At 43.3% G+C, this 17,847-nt stretch overlaps 1 protein-coding gene across 1 annotated transcript in view; it reads right to left on the bottom strand.

The window, feature by feature from the left end:
* The window catches only part of LOC141144247 (macrophage mannose receptor 1-like), a 180,252-nt gene that overhangs the window by 112,965 nt on the left and 49,440 nt on the right, over window positions 1-17,847 (bottom strand). The window contains exons 4-7 of the mRNA XM_073629730.1: window positions 8,955-9,116; window positions 7,357-7,470; window positions 5,761-5,904; window positions 2,791-2,970 (exon numbers count right to left, since the gene is read on the bottom strand). Of these exons, the coding sequence (XP_073485831.1) occupies window positions 2,791-2,970; window positions 5,761-5,904; window positions 7,357-7,470; window positions 8,955-9,116 (600 nt within the window). The remainder of the gene's footprint in view (window positions 1-2,790; window positions 2,971-5,760; window positions 5,905-7,356; window positions 7,471-8,954; window positions 9,117-17,847) is intronic.

The raw sequence follows: 17,847 nt of genomic DNA, 5'->3' as shown, positions 1-17,847 counted from the left end.
TTAATTAATTAAAAAACAATAAATAGCCCCCAATATTTTTGTAAAATATGAAACATGATGTAATGCGAGTAAATAGATACCCAACATGACATGCTTTAAAACTGCGCATGCTCTTGGAATGGACTATGGTACCTAAAAATCTCCATAGGAGACCCTTTACAAATTTTTACAGGTGGCAGTTTAGAGATATAGAGGAGTTCTAGTGCTAGAATTATTGATTTCGCTCTGACGTTTGTGGTGACACCTCACATGTGTGGTGCAAACACTGTTTACATATGTGGGCATGACCTACGTATGTGTTCACCACTGTGCATGAGCAGGGGGGGACAGGAGCACTTTAAAATTTTAATTTTATTTTATTATAATAATTTTTTTTTCTACTGTCCCTTTATTTATTCATCTGTGGATCACTTTTATTGCTGTCACAAGAAATATAAACATCCCTTGTGACAACAATAGCATGACAGGTACTCTTTACAATGGAAAGCCTTAGGTAAAAGGAAAACATTTTTAATGTCTCCCATCCATCCCCCTTGCCGTTTTCAAAAGTGATTCAGTGGATAATCAGCTGCTCGGATCACTTTTAGCATTAAGACCAGCGTCTGAGGAAAATTTTATTACCAGGCTTATGGCATCTAGCTGCAGCTCAAGTTTTTTCACCTACATGCATTCTATTCTATGAACTGCAGCCTGGCCGGTCCATTCCCAAGTGGGGAGGCTTCCAGGTAGCATGGTGTGTCCGTGCACTTTTCCTACTCGCCTGGAACCTCTCCCTGATTCTAAGCACACATGCAAAATGTGTGCCAAACTCAGGAGCCAGGGTCTTCCACCTCTCTGTGACCAAGGAAACCATAAAGGATATAGGTTCCTCTCGACTTCCTCCCCTACCAGCATTGCCGCTGCAGAAGAGCATCATCTGCAGTGGAGAAAATAGACTGCACCTGCCTTCACATGTGCTGTATGTATGTCCACCTAAAACCTTTTTTTTCTAATTGTGGATAGAGTGGGGAAGGATATTAGAACTCTCGTTGGGGTATTTACTACTTTCCACTCTTAGGGCCAGTTTACATATTAGTGCGATGACTGGTGCTTTTCCACAATGGAAGCTCGCCAGTCAGTGCTAGGGCACACAGAAAACAATTGTTTTCTATGTGTCCTATTCACACTGCAACGTGACCCAGAGCCTCCTACTGCTGGCTCATTACAGTCGGAATGAAGAGCTGCAGCACACTAAACATCTGTAGTTGGCACTATGTGAAAGGGCCCCTACTGTCACTGTAAATTTGGTTTCGCCAGAGAGGAAGTGAGGATAAATGTCCAACGATGGAATAAAAAATTGATGGAGGTTCTGGCCTGCTGTTATTCTACTTAGCTAAATCAGCTGAATTTCAACCCAACCTTCAGCCCTGCTCAGTTTTTCGGGCTCCTCTCCTGTGCTGAAATGTCTTTCACAGTGTGCATTAGAAGCTACAGCAAGTCATATACACCAGGCCTCATTTCTTAGCTGGAGGATATCCAGGCTATAGTCCTTTCCTCCATAGCCTGACTCTCCCTAGCACACTTTTTCATTAATTTTCATTGGATTTCAGTTTTTTTTTAAATCATGGAGGCTCGGCATCACATGTGGACATTACCTAGCATCCACCTATCAAAGCATTTAGATATTTGCATAACTCCTCCCAGGACCCAGCCCTCTGCTTGCATCATAGTTACATAGTTAGTCTGGTTGAAAAAAGATATAAAGACACGCACAAGATCATCTAGTTAAACCAATAAAAGGTCAGGGCTGCATCCGGCCTCCGCCGACTCTAATGCCCCGTACACACGGTCGGATTTTCCGATGGAAAATGTCCGATCAGAGCGTGTTGTCGGAAATTCCGACCGTGTGTGGGCTCCATCGAACATTTTTCATCGGATTTTCCGACACACAAAGTTTGAGAGCAGGATATAAAATTTTCCAACAACAAAATCCGTTGTCAGAAATTCCGATCGTGTGTACACAAATCCGACGGACAAAGTGCCACGCATGCTCAGAATAAATAAAGAGATGAAAGCTATTGGCCACTGCCCCGTTTATAGTCCCGACCTACGTGTTTTACGTCACCGCGTTCAGAACGATCGGATTTTCCGACAACTTTGTGTGACCGTGTGTATGCAAGACAAGTTTGAGCCAACATCCGTCGGAAAAAATCCTAGGATTTTGTTGTCGGAATGTCCGAACAAAGTCCGACCGTGTGTACGGGGCATAAGGCTGAGAACCGAGTGATCAAACACCTCTGATCACTCGGTTCTCAGTGCTCCGTGAGCAGAGAGCTGGAGAGCTGGAGACTGTCATTTACCGTCTCTCTGCTCTGCCAAACCCCCCTCTGCATTTACTGGAGCGATGGGCTGTGGTGGGGATGGGAATGGCTGGCTCAGGCTCTTAGCGGCTCGCTGAGAGGCTAAGCTGGGTGCCGGTCCAGGGATCTGGGTGGATTTTTCCCCAGCCTGGACTGGCTCTGTGACGTCAGCAGACAACAGGCTTCAGACTTCAGACTGCACTCCTGTGATCCACATGAGAAGTACAGCCAAACAAGCTTTGGCTGTACTTCTCCTTTAATGGAACTGTAACAGTAAAACCATGGCAGAGAGTAGAAATCCCTCGTCATTCATTACTTATGGGTAAATAATTATTTTTTTGGGTGTGCCAGAAATACCACATTATGAACAAGCACCCAGTTTTTAGAATCAGAAATGCTAACATATCCAAAGACATGGAACAATAATAGCGCACAGTTCAGTGTTACTCACCAAACTCGAACTGAGAGGTGACAAAGCCGAAATCTCCAATATGGTGCAAGCTCGCGAGGTCACCTTCTTCTTTCCTACAAGACACAATGGCGTCCTTCCACATCTTTGATTCTTTATGCAGTGAATAACAAAAGCCACCATAGGGGATCCAGGTCGGAGGGCAATTGATGGGCTCGGCATCTGTGACACAATATAAAAATAGTTCATTTTCATAAATAATTGGGTTCTGTACAATTTTATTTCTCATCATTTAAAAGTTTTGTTTTGGTTTTGGATAGAAAAGTTGCAACTGCGGCTGTGATCTTGTAATAATCACTTTCTGTCAGTAAAAGTTTATATACAGTACCTACGCTGGTCAGCATGTAACTGAGAAAATAGTTTTGACTTTACATACATAAGAATCTTCACCCTAGAGAGAGAAAAGAATAAAAGGCAGCAGCTACAAATACTGTAGCTGCTGACTTTGAATAAAAAGACAGGGAAGGGAAGGCCCTCCCGCAGTGCTATTGTGTTCTGCCGATGAACAGGCTTTCTTGCCAACAGAACACAATGATCACTGCTGGGCTTTAGGCGCCAGCAGTGAATGCATGAAAAATATCCAACAGGCTGGTTTATCGATGGATCAACTTCAGTATAATCAGCCTGCCCATCTATGCCCAGCTTTACTTATCATTTATTATATAATTGGGCCAATTTACTAAAGGAGTTTAAAATCTTAATGATTATGGGTGAATCAAAGGTAATACTGTACATGAGCAGAAGCAATATACAGAGATTAAGATAGAGAGAAATGAGAACAGACAAACCTCAACTATAAATATTCTTAAAAATGTTCCCTCCCCTTCCCTCCTATCTTTCCTGCCTAACCTAAATAAAACTGATGTTTACCAAAGGGAGAAAAGATTTTTCTTGTATTAAGAGAGGTATGGACTCCAGAGAGAGAGATATCATTTTGACCCTGTACAAATCATAAGTAAGACCTCATCTGGAATATGCAGTTCAGTTTTGGGCACCAAAAGGATATTGGGGAACTGGAGAAAGTGCAGAGAAGGGCAACCAAACTGAAAAAAGGCATGGAGGAGCTCAGCTATGAGGAAAGATTAGAGGAACTGAATGTATTCTCTCTTGAGAAGAGGAGATTAAGGGGGGATATGATCAACATGTACAAATACATAAGGGGTCCATATAGTGTTAAGTTATTCACTTTAAAGCGGAGTTCCACCCAAAAGTAGAACTTCCGCTTTAAGCACTCCTCGCCCCCTTACATGCCACATTTGGCATGAAATTTTTTTTTTGGGGGGGGGGAGGGTGCCTAGTTTTGAGTCGGGCTTCCTGTTCCACTTCCTGCTTCTGACTTCGGGCTGTCTAGGCGACTCCTCCTCTCCCCCTAGGCGGCCCCTCTCTCTCTGCAATCTTCTGGGACACATCACATGTCCCAGAAGATTGCCTGTCCACTTGGAGAGTGCAGCGCGACTCGTGCATGCGCAGTGTGTGCCCAACCAAGAAGCCGCAAGCTGTCATGGCCGGTTGTCCACAGTTTCAATGGCGGCGCCACGGAGAGGAGGGGGGGAGAAGGAGAGAGGCTCAGTGCGGCCGCATCGCTGGACCATGGAGCAGGTGAGTGTCTGTTTATTATTTAATAAACTAAAAAAGCCTGGAACTCCGCTTTAAGGTCATCACAGAGGACAAGGGGGCACTTTTTATGTCTGTAGGAAAAGAGATTTCATCTCCAAATATGGAAAGGCTTCTTCATAGTAATAGCTGTGAAAACGTGGAATAGACTCCCACCAGAAGTGGTTCTGGCCAGCTCAGTAGATTGCTACTAAAAAAGGCCTGGATTATTTCCTAAATGTACATAATATAACTGGGTACTGACATTTATAGGTAAAGTTGATCCAGGGAATATTTGATTGCCTCTGGGGGGATCAGGATAGATTTTCCAGGAAATTGGATCATGCTTTTCTGGGGTTTTTCGCCTTCCTCTGGATCAACTGTGAGTATAGGATTGTGTATATGGGATTGTATGATTTTTTTTTTTTTTATTATTATTAGTTGAACTAGATGGACTTGTGTCTTTTTTCAACCTGACTATGCAACTATGATCTGTGTACTTACCTTTTTCAATCTGGTGGGAGAGAGGGGACATTTTTAAGAATAGCTATAGTTAGAATTTTCCTACACTAGTACACTCCCCCCCCCCCACCCCAAAAAAAGTGCATTCAGTGTGCCTTGAAAGCAGAGGGGCAGAGACATCATCAGCTAGAGACTATGTGGATATCTCCTAATCGGATCAAGTTTAAAAGATGTTCACTGTACCTACAGGTAAGTCTTAGGCCCCATTCACACCTGAGCGTTTTGTAGCTTGAAGCCTCAAGCTACAAAACGCTTGAGGGAAAAAAATCCATTATTCTCTATGGAGATGGTTCACATCCCCACTCCAAGTCGCCTGAAGCCCAACACCTGAAGCTCAAACAAGTTCTAGACCCTTTTTTGTTGCTCAAATCGTGCAGATTTGGGCGTTTTTGGAGCATATTCACCCAGGAAGCAGATGACAACATAGCAACAAATGATGAAACAGATGATCATTTTTCCTATTGGCTAATAAAAAAAAACGGCAAAGCTCAAAAACGCAGGAAAATGCTGCATGGAAAGGCGCACATATGCACAAATACGCAACACAACAAAACGCCTGAAAAACGTTACGCTCAGGTGTGAATGGGGCCTTACTCTAGGCTTACCTGTAGGTAAAAATGTTAAATCTAAGTTCATTACCACTTTAAGCAAAAGAGTAAAAGAAAAAGTGATAAAGAGAAAAAGACAAAGTCTGAGAAAGAGAGATGGAGATAGAGATAGACGGGAAGACGGAGATGGAGAGGTAGAGTGCACAACTAGCTTTTACCTAATATGAGAAGCAGTAGTCTACTAATTACTAATAAACCTATAAACATTAGCAATTCTTTTATTTCCTACCAGATGGAGGGGTGTAGGAGGAGGTGATGTTGCCCTTTTTACAGATGTATCCCAACTTTTGCGAGCACTCTTTGTTTTCCCACTTAGCGTTTTTTCCAGGATTCAGTGCCACACAATTCTTCCCTGGTTCTGTTGAAGGGTTTCCTGAAGGAAGTAATGAAAGGGCTGTATTTAGGAACAATTGAAGGGCATGCTACTGGAAAATAAACATGTTCTACATTGATTAAAAGCGTTCTGAAAAATTGCAGGAAAGAAACTGCAAAAAACCAGCCATCTCTAGCTCCTTATAGCTGTAAGCATCCCATGAAACGACCTCCAACCAAATAGGCATTGACGCGTAATTCCAGATTTCCTGAGGTGGGGAGGGTAATACACATTAGAATCTGATTGTACAGTTTCATTTAGTTTTATCAAAATCTATGTGGTTTAATATGAGGACTTTTCTAAACTATTCAGGTAATTTGTATCCAATCAGGCAGACCCTTTGACCACAAAGTGGTGGGTAAATCTAAAGGAGATTCTACAGTCAGATTATAGTATGTGTGGTGAGCTTTATCTAAGTGCACTTATCCCTTAAAGCAGGGGTCTCCAAACTTTCGAAACAAAGGGCCAGTTCACTGTCTTTCAATCTTTTAGGGGGTTTTGGACTGTGGGAGTAGAAAATGCCCCAGCATCAGTAGGATTAAACAATGCCTTATGCTTGATGGTTAGTGGGAGTAAAAAATGACATAGCAGCTGTAGTCAGTAGAAGGAAGAATCATGCCCCATCATTGGTATGAATGGAAGAAATAGTGCCTCATCATTGGTATCAGAGGGAGGAAAGTGTCCCATCAATGGGGTGTCAGTGGGAGGATTAGTGCCCCGTCATTGGTATCAGTGGAAGGAATACTGTCCCATTATTGGTGTCAGAGGGAGGAAGAGTGCACCATCATTAGTATCAGTTGGAGGAATCGTGCCCCATCATTAGTATCAGTTGGAGGAATCGTGCCCCATCATTGGTGTCAGAGGGAGGAAGAGTGTCTCCTCATTGGTGTCAGAGGAAAAAAAAATGCCCCATTGTTGGTGTCAGTATAAGGAACAGATGCTCATCATTGGTATATATGGAAGGACAGTTTCTCTTATCAGTGGGAGAAGTAGTGTCCCACAGGCCCAACAAAGGCAAGCAAAGGAAGGCATCTGACCTGCAAGTTGAAATTTGGAGATCACTGCTTTACAGTAAACCTAAGCAGATATAAACTGGCTAGACTCTTGATGCCAAATTTTACAGTACAGCAATACGATTGCCTCTTCTGTGATTTTATACGTAGTCCGGAAGATAAAGCAATGTGGAATTGCATTTCCAGCCTCAAAGAAGAGTAGAACATGTACTAGCAATGTACATTTATCTGAAATTCTACCCTACCCCAACCTTTCACTGTGATTCAGGAAAGAGAATGCAATGCAGCATTTATCATGAAAAAAACACTGGAGTTGTCCCTTAAAGTGCGTATATGACCCAAGTGGGTAGGCTTGTTTATTAAGTACAATCTGCTAAATGATTTAAGGAATATGTGATTGGCTGGGTTTTAAAGAAATTTAGAAAAGTCAATGATTTACCTGGAAGCCAATTAAGGTATCGGAATGGATTTCCATTGTCCCACTTCCAGCCAGCGTTAAAGTCCAGACTATTAAGACCCAACCATAAGGGTGCTGTAATAGTACTGGTTAATCCTATAAAAGAAAAGGACATAATATATAATGAAAATATTCAGAAGCTCGAACAAAACTAAACTCTGTGATAATCAATGAGAAACTTGTTAGTATGCTCATGGACAAAAAACAACTTAAAAAGTAATGACGGCCTGGATACACATACCAATCACCCTATTCATCAAGACTGGTTATGAATTAAACTATACATTACACTTCTAACTAATCCCTCAAGCTGTCCTGCTCACCTACTCTGTATGTTTTTTCTTTCATCTCTACATATATTACCATTTTCAGCTGTGCAAGAGCAGGAGCTCTAAAGATGCTGTACCAAAAAGAGAACTAGATAGCAGGAAATATCAGATTACACAGACTGCTAAATGGCTTAGAACAAGGACACACCCCAGCATAGAGCAGCCCAGATCCTCCTCTTCTGGAGCCCTAGCTCCTCCCTCCTGCCCCCCACATAAAAACAGCTTGCTATGGGGGCACCCGAGCCATTGATCTGTATATCCATTGAGGACACAGAGCCGCGGCTCGGCCCTGCCCCCTCTCTCTCACCTCATTGGCTCACTGGCTTTAATTGACAGCAGCATGAGCCAATGGTGCATAGAATGCATAGAATGCATTAAGATAAAAAAACCTCCTGACTTTACAACCACTTTAAAGCGGAAGTAAACCCATCGATTTACCACTTTCAAAAAACTGTTACATTCCTGGCATGTGCCGGGAATGTAACTGTCACATTGGTTGTGCTCTCAACCAAACTGTCAAACCATCCAATGGTTGGTGTCATAACTGATCACATGTGCAGCATCATGGCAGTTGAAGATCAAAAAGAAGCCAAGATGGCAGCTTCCTTGTCTGAAAATGATAGGAGGGTATAATTCCACTTTAATATTGGCTTCCCCGGCCTGGGCGGCTGCAGGGTAATCAATCTTAGCAACATTTCTGTGATTGGCCTGGAGCAGGAGGAGGGAGGGTGCGTTTTCTCTGGGGTTATTGATGATGCCATATGCTGATATTACGTGGTCTTTCCAGTCCTTCCCCTCTCTGCTTGTGCAGACTTTGTTACAGGAGGTAAGGATATGAATCATTTGCCACCTTGCCCTTGCTTGTGATAATGACCTGCAGTGCACACCTGGGCCTGTACTCTTGACCCAGAGCACAAAAGGTTCAGGTGTTATTAAACCATACCCCTTTAAGCCCCTCCCACTGTTAGCACGATTTGGCCACACCCAACATTTGGTGTGGCGTTGTTCTTCTCATAACCATATTTTCCCCACCCCCTGCTCCTTCCCACCCCCAATATACATGGGCTTTGTCAGTAGGGTGTCCCTGGATTTCATTTTGAAAATCTGGTCACCTTACCAAAGACTTCCAAATATTTTCTCAGTGAAGGTTTGGAATATTTGTGATTCAGCTTATATTGTTTATTGGTTTTATTAGTCTTCTGAGGCTACCGATAGATCTTCCTGACCTTATCTTTTCCCTCCATAACTCACCTGAAATGTACGTTTGCTCATGTAGTTCTGTTATGCTCAGTAACTCGGCCTCCAGTTGCTGACAGCTCCTCCGCGCTTGGTACCAAGTCAAAGCAGAACCGGAGATGATCTGATATTTGACGCCGGTGATGGAATCTGTTGTCCACCAACTATCTACTATAGCTGAAAAGGCAAAACAGATTTAAAAGAACACCATCCTCTAAGGTTGCCAAATTAATGAGTTTTTACAGCATGCATGGACTGGACAATAGTGTCAAAAATGGTGAACAGCTCAATGCATTATAAGCACACATTACTTTGAGGACAATAGGCCGTAAGGATCATATTAGGAAATTTGCAACAATGCCTTTTTAGCAATGTTTAAAGTATAACTAAAGGCAAAACTTTTTTTTTTTTAGTTTTGGACAGCATAAAGAGGGATTAGAAAACCTCCCTATTTGTCCTGCTTAACGTTATCACTAAAAGTGAAAGAAAATCCCAAAGTTGTCATCAGAACAGTAAGGGGGGCTTCACACTGCCCCACTGCGCTCTCACTTCCAGACTTTCTGTTAAACTCAAATCCCTCCTGCATGGGTCCACTTTTTATTTACAGCTACCTTTCAGTTCAGGTAAAGGAGAGATGGTTTCATGTTTCCTCAACTATGAAGAGTCTTATGACTACTCTCAACATTACATTCATCCCTCGCCCCCAAATGGCTAGAAGTGACCAAAAAAAGAAAGCAACAAGCTATCTAAGTAAAAGGCAGTTTACACCACCACATTTTGAAAACGTGCATTTTTCCAAACTTTACTGCAACGCATGATGACACATCAAGCACAGTGCAATGGGAACTCAACATACTTGTGTGAGCATACACGAGTGCCCCCATAGCAAGCATCTTGTTATGGGGACACTCAGAGAAGAGGAGGGGCCAGGAGCACCGGCGGGGACCCGAGAAGAGGTGGATCGGGGCCGCTCTGTGCAAAACCATTGCACAGAGTAGGTAAGTATAACATGTTTGCTATTTAAAAAAAAAAAAAACCTTGAATATCACTTTAAGGTGGCATAACAACACCAAACCAAGTTGACCAGGGAGGGAGAGCAGGGGAAACTTGTCCAATCCTGGCAATGCTCCGAATGATCCATCTGTGGGGAGGTGCAGCGTGGTGCAGTTGTAGCGAACAGAACTTGTATTAATGCAGAAAAACAGTAATTCACAACAAACCCAGCAGGAAGGCACTTGACCAGGAATGCTCACAGCATGTAACAACAGTGTGTAGCAGAGTAGGTATCAGATGTGCCAACAGCATCTGTCTTGAGTGGCAGAATGCAGCCTGGCCAGTGCTGAGCCAAATGGGGAGGTCTCCAGGTAGGATGGTGTGTCCCTATCCTTTCCTTACTCATCTGGAACCTCTCCCTGCCACTAATCACTGTCCCTGCCAGACGGGTGACCTGTCCCTACACAACCAACATGCAAAATGTGTGCCAAGCCTGGGAGCCAGGGCCTTAAAGTGATTGTAAAGCTTCTGGTTTTATTTTTTAAAAATAAAAATAAAAAACATGTTACACTTACCTGCTCTGTGCCCCCTGCCAACGGTTCTATCTCCTGCCCCCTCTTGCTATGAGGGGACTCGAGCAGGCTTGCTCCTGAGCCACGCTCCTGTGAATGGACATTGAGCATGGCTTGGCCTCGCCCCCTCTCTCTCCTCATTGGCTGTGATTGACAGCAGCAGGAACCAATGGCTTCTGCTGCTGTGTGAGCCAATGAAGAGAGAGAAACCCAGGAGAGTTGCGCTCTCATGGTGAGGTGGGGCTTAGGTAAGTATTAGGGGGGAGGTGGGAGAGCTGCACCCAGAAGGTTTTTCACCTTAATGCATTAAAGTAAAAAACCTTATGCCTTTAGAACCACTTTAAATAGGCTCTGCCTGACCCAAAATGGCTGCTAGTCACATAGGGCTGCAGCATCCAATCTGATAGCTTCCCAATGACCCTGAGAAGCTTCCCAATGACCCTGGAAGCAATAGAGGAACCATGCTTCTCTTGACTTTCTCTCCCCCTGCAATGCCGCTGAGGTTGAGTGCCAACTACAGTAGAAAAAATAGATTGCACCTGCCTACACACCAACAAAATCCTCCCTCCACTCTCCACACCAAGGACCACCCCCTAAGCCCCTCAACCCTCCAGTCTGGTAAGTGTCTTTTATATGCATAAATAAACTCACCAAACCCTACCCAACCTCGTCTACAGTCATACTGAACCCCTCTCATTTTCACTTAGCTCCAAGCCAAACATTGTATTTTGGCTTTAGTACATTGTGGAACTTTGAGAGCCTATTCACAATTAATGGACTGCCTAAAGAATTAATGGGCTGCCTCTTAGTAAAATAACAAACATGTCATACTTACCTGCTCTGTGCAATGGTTTTGCACAGAACATCCCCGATCCTCCTCGGGTCTCCCGCACCTTTCTCCTCTCCTCCTCCAAGTACCTCCAAATCAAGCCGCTTGGTATGGGAACACTTGTGCGTGCTGAGTGCCCACAAGACACACAGAGTGGGGCTCAGCCCCGCCCCCTGCTCCCTTGTCACTGGCTGTGATTGACAGCAGCAGAAGCCAATGGCTCCTGCTGCTATATCAGCCAATGAGTGAGAGAGCCTCGGCTCTTGTGCACATCGCTGGATCCAGATAGGGCTCAGATATGTATTTGGGTAGCTGCAGGAGAAGCTGCATATAGAAGTTTTATTACCTTACTGCATTTAATGCAGTATGGTAAAAAAATCTTCTGCCTTTACAACCACTTTAATGTTAAATGTGCACTGCTGCAGCACACTGGAATGGGCCCTAAATGTTGCCCCCTCTAAACCTGCCATGCTTTACACTGATCCTTGATTTCCCCTTTCATAAATACTGCCTTCTCTCCATACACATTACACCATCTTATTTCCCTATCTACTTGGATGTGTTACTTCACAAATGCAGTTCCATGATATGCAGAAGCACTTTTTTTTTTTTTTTTTTAAGCTTCTTTCACTTTCTCGGGTTTCGTTTTTTATCCAGTTGTGGTATTTCATGGTTTTCTGGAAAAAAGCTGGTGCCGAGAATGAGGTGGGAACAAACAGATCCTGATCATGGGGGGGGTTGAGAGGAAACTCAATGTGACTATCTGACATGTGGAATGATCTCTCTTGTTGCTGCCCATTGTTTGCTGTGACCCCTTTCCTCCATGCAATCTGGACAGTGAAGTGTGTTATCAGGAGAAGAGGAAATAGGAAGCAACTCACTTTCTAAAAGGTTTGTATAGTGCTGGGCTCAGGCTTGCAGGTCATTTCCTCCTCCGGCAGAAAAACCAAAGTTCTTAAATTTGGTTTCAAAGTCACCAATGTTACACACTGTTTATGTAACAGGCCATATTCTTGTGTTTAACCACTTCAGTTCCCACAGCTTTATACCTCTCATGGCTCACATGTACAGCAGATATCCCTTCTCCGAGCAGGCTGGGGTTCTGGGGAAGAGGCCATTGTCCTCATTAGCACTGGGACAAGGTACCCCCCATTTCGAGAGCATGTGACCTAGTATGGTTCAGGAGGGGAGCGCATACTTGCTGCCCCCCTCTTTCCTGGCCTGTAAGGCTGCATGCTTGGAATAGGGTCTGGTATGGATATTAAGGTCTCATGTACACTGCTGCTGGTAAACAGACGTTCAGAGGTAGTTGGCTGCTTTTTTCAGCTGCCCCTGAACTCATCCAATGTTATCTTATCAGTACATGTACACAGGTTTGTTTAATGTCGTTTTTAGGCAGTTGAGATTATAGGCCTTTTTTGTCAATCAAAAAAATGAGTTCAGACGCTGAGTTTAGAGGCATTTCAAACGCTAAATGCTTCTAAACGCGGCTAAACGCGGTAACTCACGTTTAGCCGTGTTTCTTTTACAGGCGTTTTTCATTTTTGGCTATTTTTCAAAAGCTTCTAAATGCAAAAGCGGCTAAATGCGGCAAAACAGACTTTTTAAACGTGGTTTATTATCTGTCAAGTTAAATCGTTCAGGAGAGGTTGTAAAAACGTCCCGTGTACATTAAGCCTAAAAGGGAACCCCACACACTTTTTTTTGTTTATTTTTGCCAGAGGGTTCTCCTTTATATTTGTATCAGACCCTAATCCTGGATAAGAGTTTCCCAGATAACATGCAATTGAGCTGCCAGTTTGAAAATTACTTGCTAACCTATTGCTAGACTTGCCAGGCTTCACAAATTTGCATTGCATGACTCCAGATCAACTTCTTTGCAAACATTCTGCAAGTCTGCTGCAAGTTCTGGTTCAGTTATGTTGTGCAATAGTCATCCCACCACAGGGGTCACTGTAGCTGAATTTTCATGCTGTAGACTTGCAGAGCTCTTGCAGTAGACCAGCATTTTTCAACCAGGGTGCCTTGAGGTTTCTTCAGGGGTGCCTTGGCAAAATGCCTAAACATTCCCCAAAAAATGTATACAAGGTGCAGGGTGGATGAAGCCTGCCTTTTAGTTACACAAAGCCATGGGTTTTCATTGTCCACCATTACGACTTTCTAGCTGCCAAACTCCTAATGACCAATGACATCATCAGTTGATCAGAGGATGCATAGCATCCTTGTTTGACCCCCCCTGCCTCTCTCCATCAGCATTGGGGTCTCATTAGCTAAGTGATGGAGAAAAAATGAGGAAGAAGAGGAACACTGGAATAATATCAGTACCAGTTTCCACCTCTACTGTTGGGTGTCCTACGTGTGGATGTTGCTGCATTATGTAAAACTATTAGAACATTTTTTACAATTTAGGATGTGGTGCCTCGAGACTGTTCATAATTTTAAAGGGTGCCTTGGCTGAAAAAAGGTTGAGAAACACTGCTGTAGACTCACCACTGTAACTTTGCTCTAGAGACTTGCCACACAAATTTGCTACTAATTGGAAAAGTGTCAACAAGAACTTGTGCTTCAGTAAAAATGTGCAGCAAATTAACAAGACTTAAAATTCAACACTACCACAAACCTGTGGCAACTGGCAAGTTATCCTTGCTATCTCGGCTGATATGGGTTTTACAGTGGAACCACACACAAGGGAGAAGAAATTTATAACATAGGATGTATTGTGAAAATGTACATTACCAAAAAAAAAAATAAAAAAAAAGCTGTTGCAGCTTTCCCACACCCTCATCTCATTTCCACAATTACATTTCATGTATAATCAATATGTATACTTATTGTGACGATCTGTCATTTCAGTACACTATTCCTTATGAAGAAACATGCAAAACACGTTGAATACCTTCCAATCAACAAAAGTCATGTCTTTCAACCTGGACTTGAGAAGAAATTTGAAGAATTACAAAACCTGTTGGTGTTTGGAATCCTGTGGCCCTTTTGGTGGTGTATATTAAAAAATGGTTTACATTTGATGCTATAGATTACCTTACCAATCTTTTTTTTTTATTTTTTAGAAAAACGCTAAAAAATTATTTTATTGTATGTATATCAAACTGTAGGCAGGTGTCTACTCTTGGGACATGTTCTGCGTCATGGGAGTTAGGAAGGGGTTAAGTCTGCTCACTCCTGGGTATTCATTGCTCTGCCCCCCTGTGGAGGGCTATTAATACAAGGGGAGGCAGTCTCTCGGGGATCTCCTCCTTCCACATAGCAAAAGACAGGAAGGAATGATGCCTCATGCGAAGCTGAGCATGTGGCCTCCCTTTTGGGGTACCCAGTTGTGGTACCAGATGTCGTATATGGACTCTTAAGAAAGGAATCTTCTTAGTAAGAGGTATGAATTGGGCAGCCTGAGCTAGGATAAACTAGAACTGTGTATGGAGGAATCTGTGAAAGACTGTGTCACATCAATTTTGTAATTTGCAAGAAGTTCAAGTAAAAGTTCTCAAAATTATACATGCCTGGTCTGAAGTTTCTACAAAGGAATACATGTAAGAATGTATCAAAAGAACAGGGATTGTAATAAAAGGGGATGAAGAGGAGATGTAAGATGTTCACTATGGAGGGGTGAATCATACTGTGGAGGAAACACCATGCTTTGTAGGAAACGCTGCCCAGCTCTCTTGCCATGGATAACCAGTGAAATGGTGAAGAATGTTATAGCAGCTAGCCAACAGGAGTTAGTGCCTTGGTATGGAAGATGGCAACTCTGGTAGTGAGGAGGATAGTGCGCTGATCCCCTCCCTAGCAATTGGTACCCCACACATGGGACCGACATTGCGGCACAGGGAACCAATGGACCTAGCCTGGAGGTGCGGGAAGAGAGAGAGAGAGAGAAGTGAATCCAACAAGGTATTAAGGCTCGTTAGTATTAGAGGTCTGCGGTCTGTAAATGGTGGGATCCTCACATTGTCACTGGGAGTGTGGTGGCAATCATGGCTGTGCTGGTGGAGCGGGACACAGGCTCTGCGGTGTACCCCTCAAAGTTTTGCATTAGTATGGAAGGAGAAAGTGTGCGGTTACACGGGATGAGTGCTTTACAGTAAAGTTCACAGCTGATTAAGTGGAATTGGGCAAGCCAACGACTTGCTTCCAAGTTGGGATGCTCAGTTCACACTGATGCATCATAGGAACCGACTTGTGAGACTCCAAGTGGAATGACTTGTGGAATTCAATGTTTCCATATGACAGCGGTCTTAACTGATACTACACAAGTCTGTCCGACTTTAGAAAAGGTTCTTGCACTACTTTGGTGCAACTTTAAGAAATGGAAAGAGGAAGACCAAATATAAAAACATCACTTCCCAAATTTTGTCAAATAGAAAAAATGGGCTTTGAGGTAACAAACCTCAAGACTTTAATGGTGTTGTAAAGATAATAGAGAAATATCAATTCATAAATGTTAGATTAAACAAGATTTTATTTGAACAATGTTTAAAAACATGAGACAGAATTAGATACAAAAAGTTCATTTATAGAATTCAATGAAACATCACAAAAAAGATACCACTTTTCTCAACATGTTTCGCTCTTTGGAGCTTCCTCAGGAGACTTTGCATGTGGCATCATGTTATACCAACTGCCCGTATCACAAAATATCACTCAAATTTGAAAGTCAAAAATGTTAGATAAATATCCCATGGATTGCCTCCCTCCAAGAAGGGCCTCAGAAGTGTTTGCAGAGATATACAAGGGTGAGCGATCTGAAGAGTCTTTTCTTTAAAGCATTAATTGATAGAATCAATAGTGTCTATTACAGTCACATCCGCAGCGATGACTGGAGTGATTCACTTGGGGAGCGGGATGTGCAGGGTCAATAGATAACAAAATATCAGGCATAGGCAGACTTCAAAGAGAAAGAAGCGCTGTTCATCAAAAACAAGCCAAATCCTAGGTGTACATCATGTAATTGGGCCTGATAAAGATCTAAGGCACAAAGTTGGAGGGCCAGGCAAAAGAAGAAAAAAACTCCTGTCCTGCCCTCAATGTAGCCGGGAGACAGTCAATGGTAGGGACAAAATTAGTTATTGGCAAGCAAACACCAATGCATGTGTAACATGCTAGAGCCTGCACCTGCACTTCAGCATGGTGAGTCAAAGGGCACTCCATTATATTCCCCCTCACTTGAACTTGCTGTCCCTAACAACTTTACAGACCAAACAAAGGCACCCTGCGTAAAGCCTTCAGGTTTCTTGAAGTTCATCCTCTGGGGGTGCCTCAGGGGCTGAGCCTTGGCTCTATCTTCTGGCACAAGAGGCAATGCAGCTCTGCCTTTAGGCACATTAGTGGACAGTGGTTCAGAGGGTTCCATCGTAGGAGCATGGAGCTGAGCTGGGTGAGCAGTTGACTGTATAATATTACCAGGGCCCATGGCTCCTCCTTAGGTTTTGAAGGTAATGGTGGAATTGAACCTCTGGAGGCACTTGTGGCTCATGAGCTTGGACTGCTTCTCTAAAAAAAACATTCTCTTTGGGTTTGAGGAGCTTGCAGTGTGGGCATCTATGATTTTCTTGAGTTACTTCTCTCTGGATATCATAGACTGCCACACCTGAAATAGGCTGTTGTAGGATGACTCAAAGGAACTTCTTCCCATGGTGTTTGCAGTTTTTCTTGCTGATGTATGCCTTTGTGTTGGACTAGCAATCGGTTCCCAGGTATCAGAGAAAAATGAGGTTAATCTTGTTCCCAGGTAACAGTCAAAGTCTGACTCGTTCAACTCTCCTTGTCCCACCAATTACAGAGCTTTAAGGAACTATTGGATTTTAGACAAGTGTTGCTTCCATTCTCAAATCCAGGAAGTGTGAGTGTGCTCCAGTTCTTCTGTGGGGGCCATGGCAGAAAAGTCTTTGGAACCCCCAAAAGTATGACTAAACATAACATGGTAGGGTTTCGGACTGCACCATGTGGTTGTATTTCCAGACCACTTGGACCAAGTAATGGGTCCATGTCCTTTGTTTCTCATGAGATAGGCCTCTTAGCAGCGATTTGAAAGTTTATTAGGCCTCTTACATGGCTTCTTGCCTTGGGGAGGGTAGTGGGTGGTGTGTGACATCTTAATGCCTAGTGACTGGTACCAAAACTTGCTTTCAAAACAGGGTCCATGATGTAAATGTATATTCTGCAGGGAGTCATAAGGAAGGTAAAAGTGCTTCCACACTTGTCGTGGGTTGATACTACAAGTAGCTCACCATAATTGCAACGTCGCGGTATCCATCTTCTGACATGTTGAGTCTAAAAGTCAATGCTCAGTACTTCCAATGGTCAGTGGTCAAGTCAGAAATGAAATCTATGGCTTAGCCCCTTTCAACAGTGAACAGACCACACAGTGTCAGCAGACTTGTTCAGTTGGACAATTGGATTCAACTGGAACAGTCACACACACACACATGGCTTGTCTCTTTACCCATGTAAATGTTTTGTGGAAACTCCAGTGTCCTGCTTACACGTGGACTCGGGAAGG

Source organism: Aquarana catesbeiana, linkage group LG05 (genome assembly GCF_042186555.1).
Source record: "Aquarana catesbeiana isolate 2022-GZ linkage group LG05, ASM4218655v1, whole genome shotgun sequence".
Taxonomy (NCBI): Eukaryota; Metazoa; Chordata; class Amphibia; order Anura; family Ranidae; genus Aquarana; species Aquarana catesbeiana.
The sequence above is the reverse complement of the archived record's forward strand: the minus strand, read 5'-3'. Positions and strand labels throughout refer to the sequence as shown.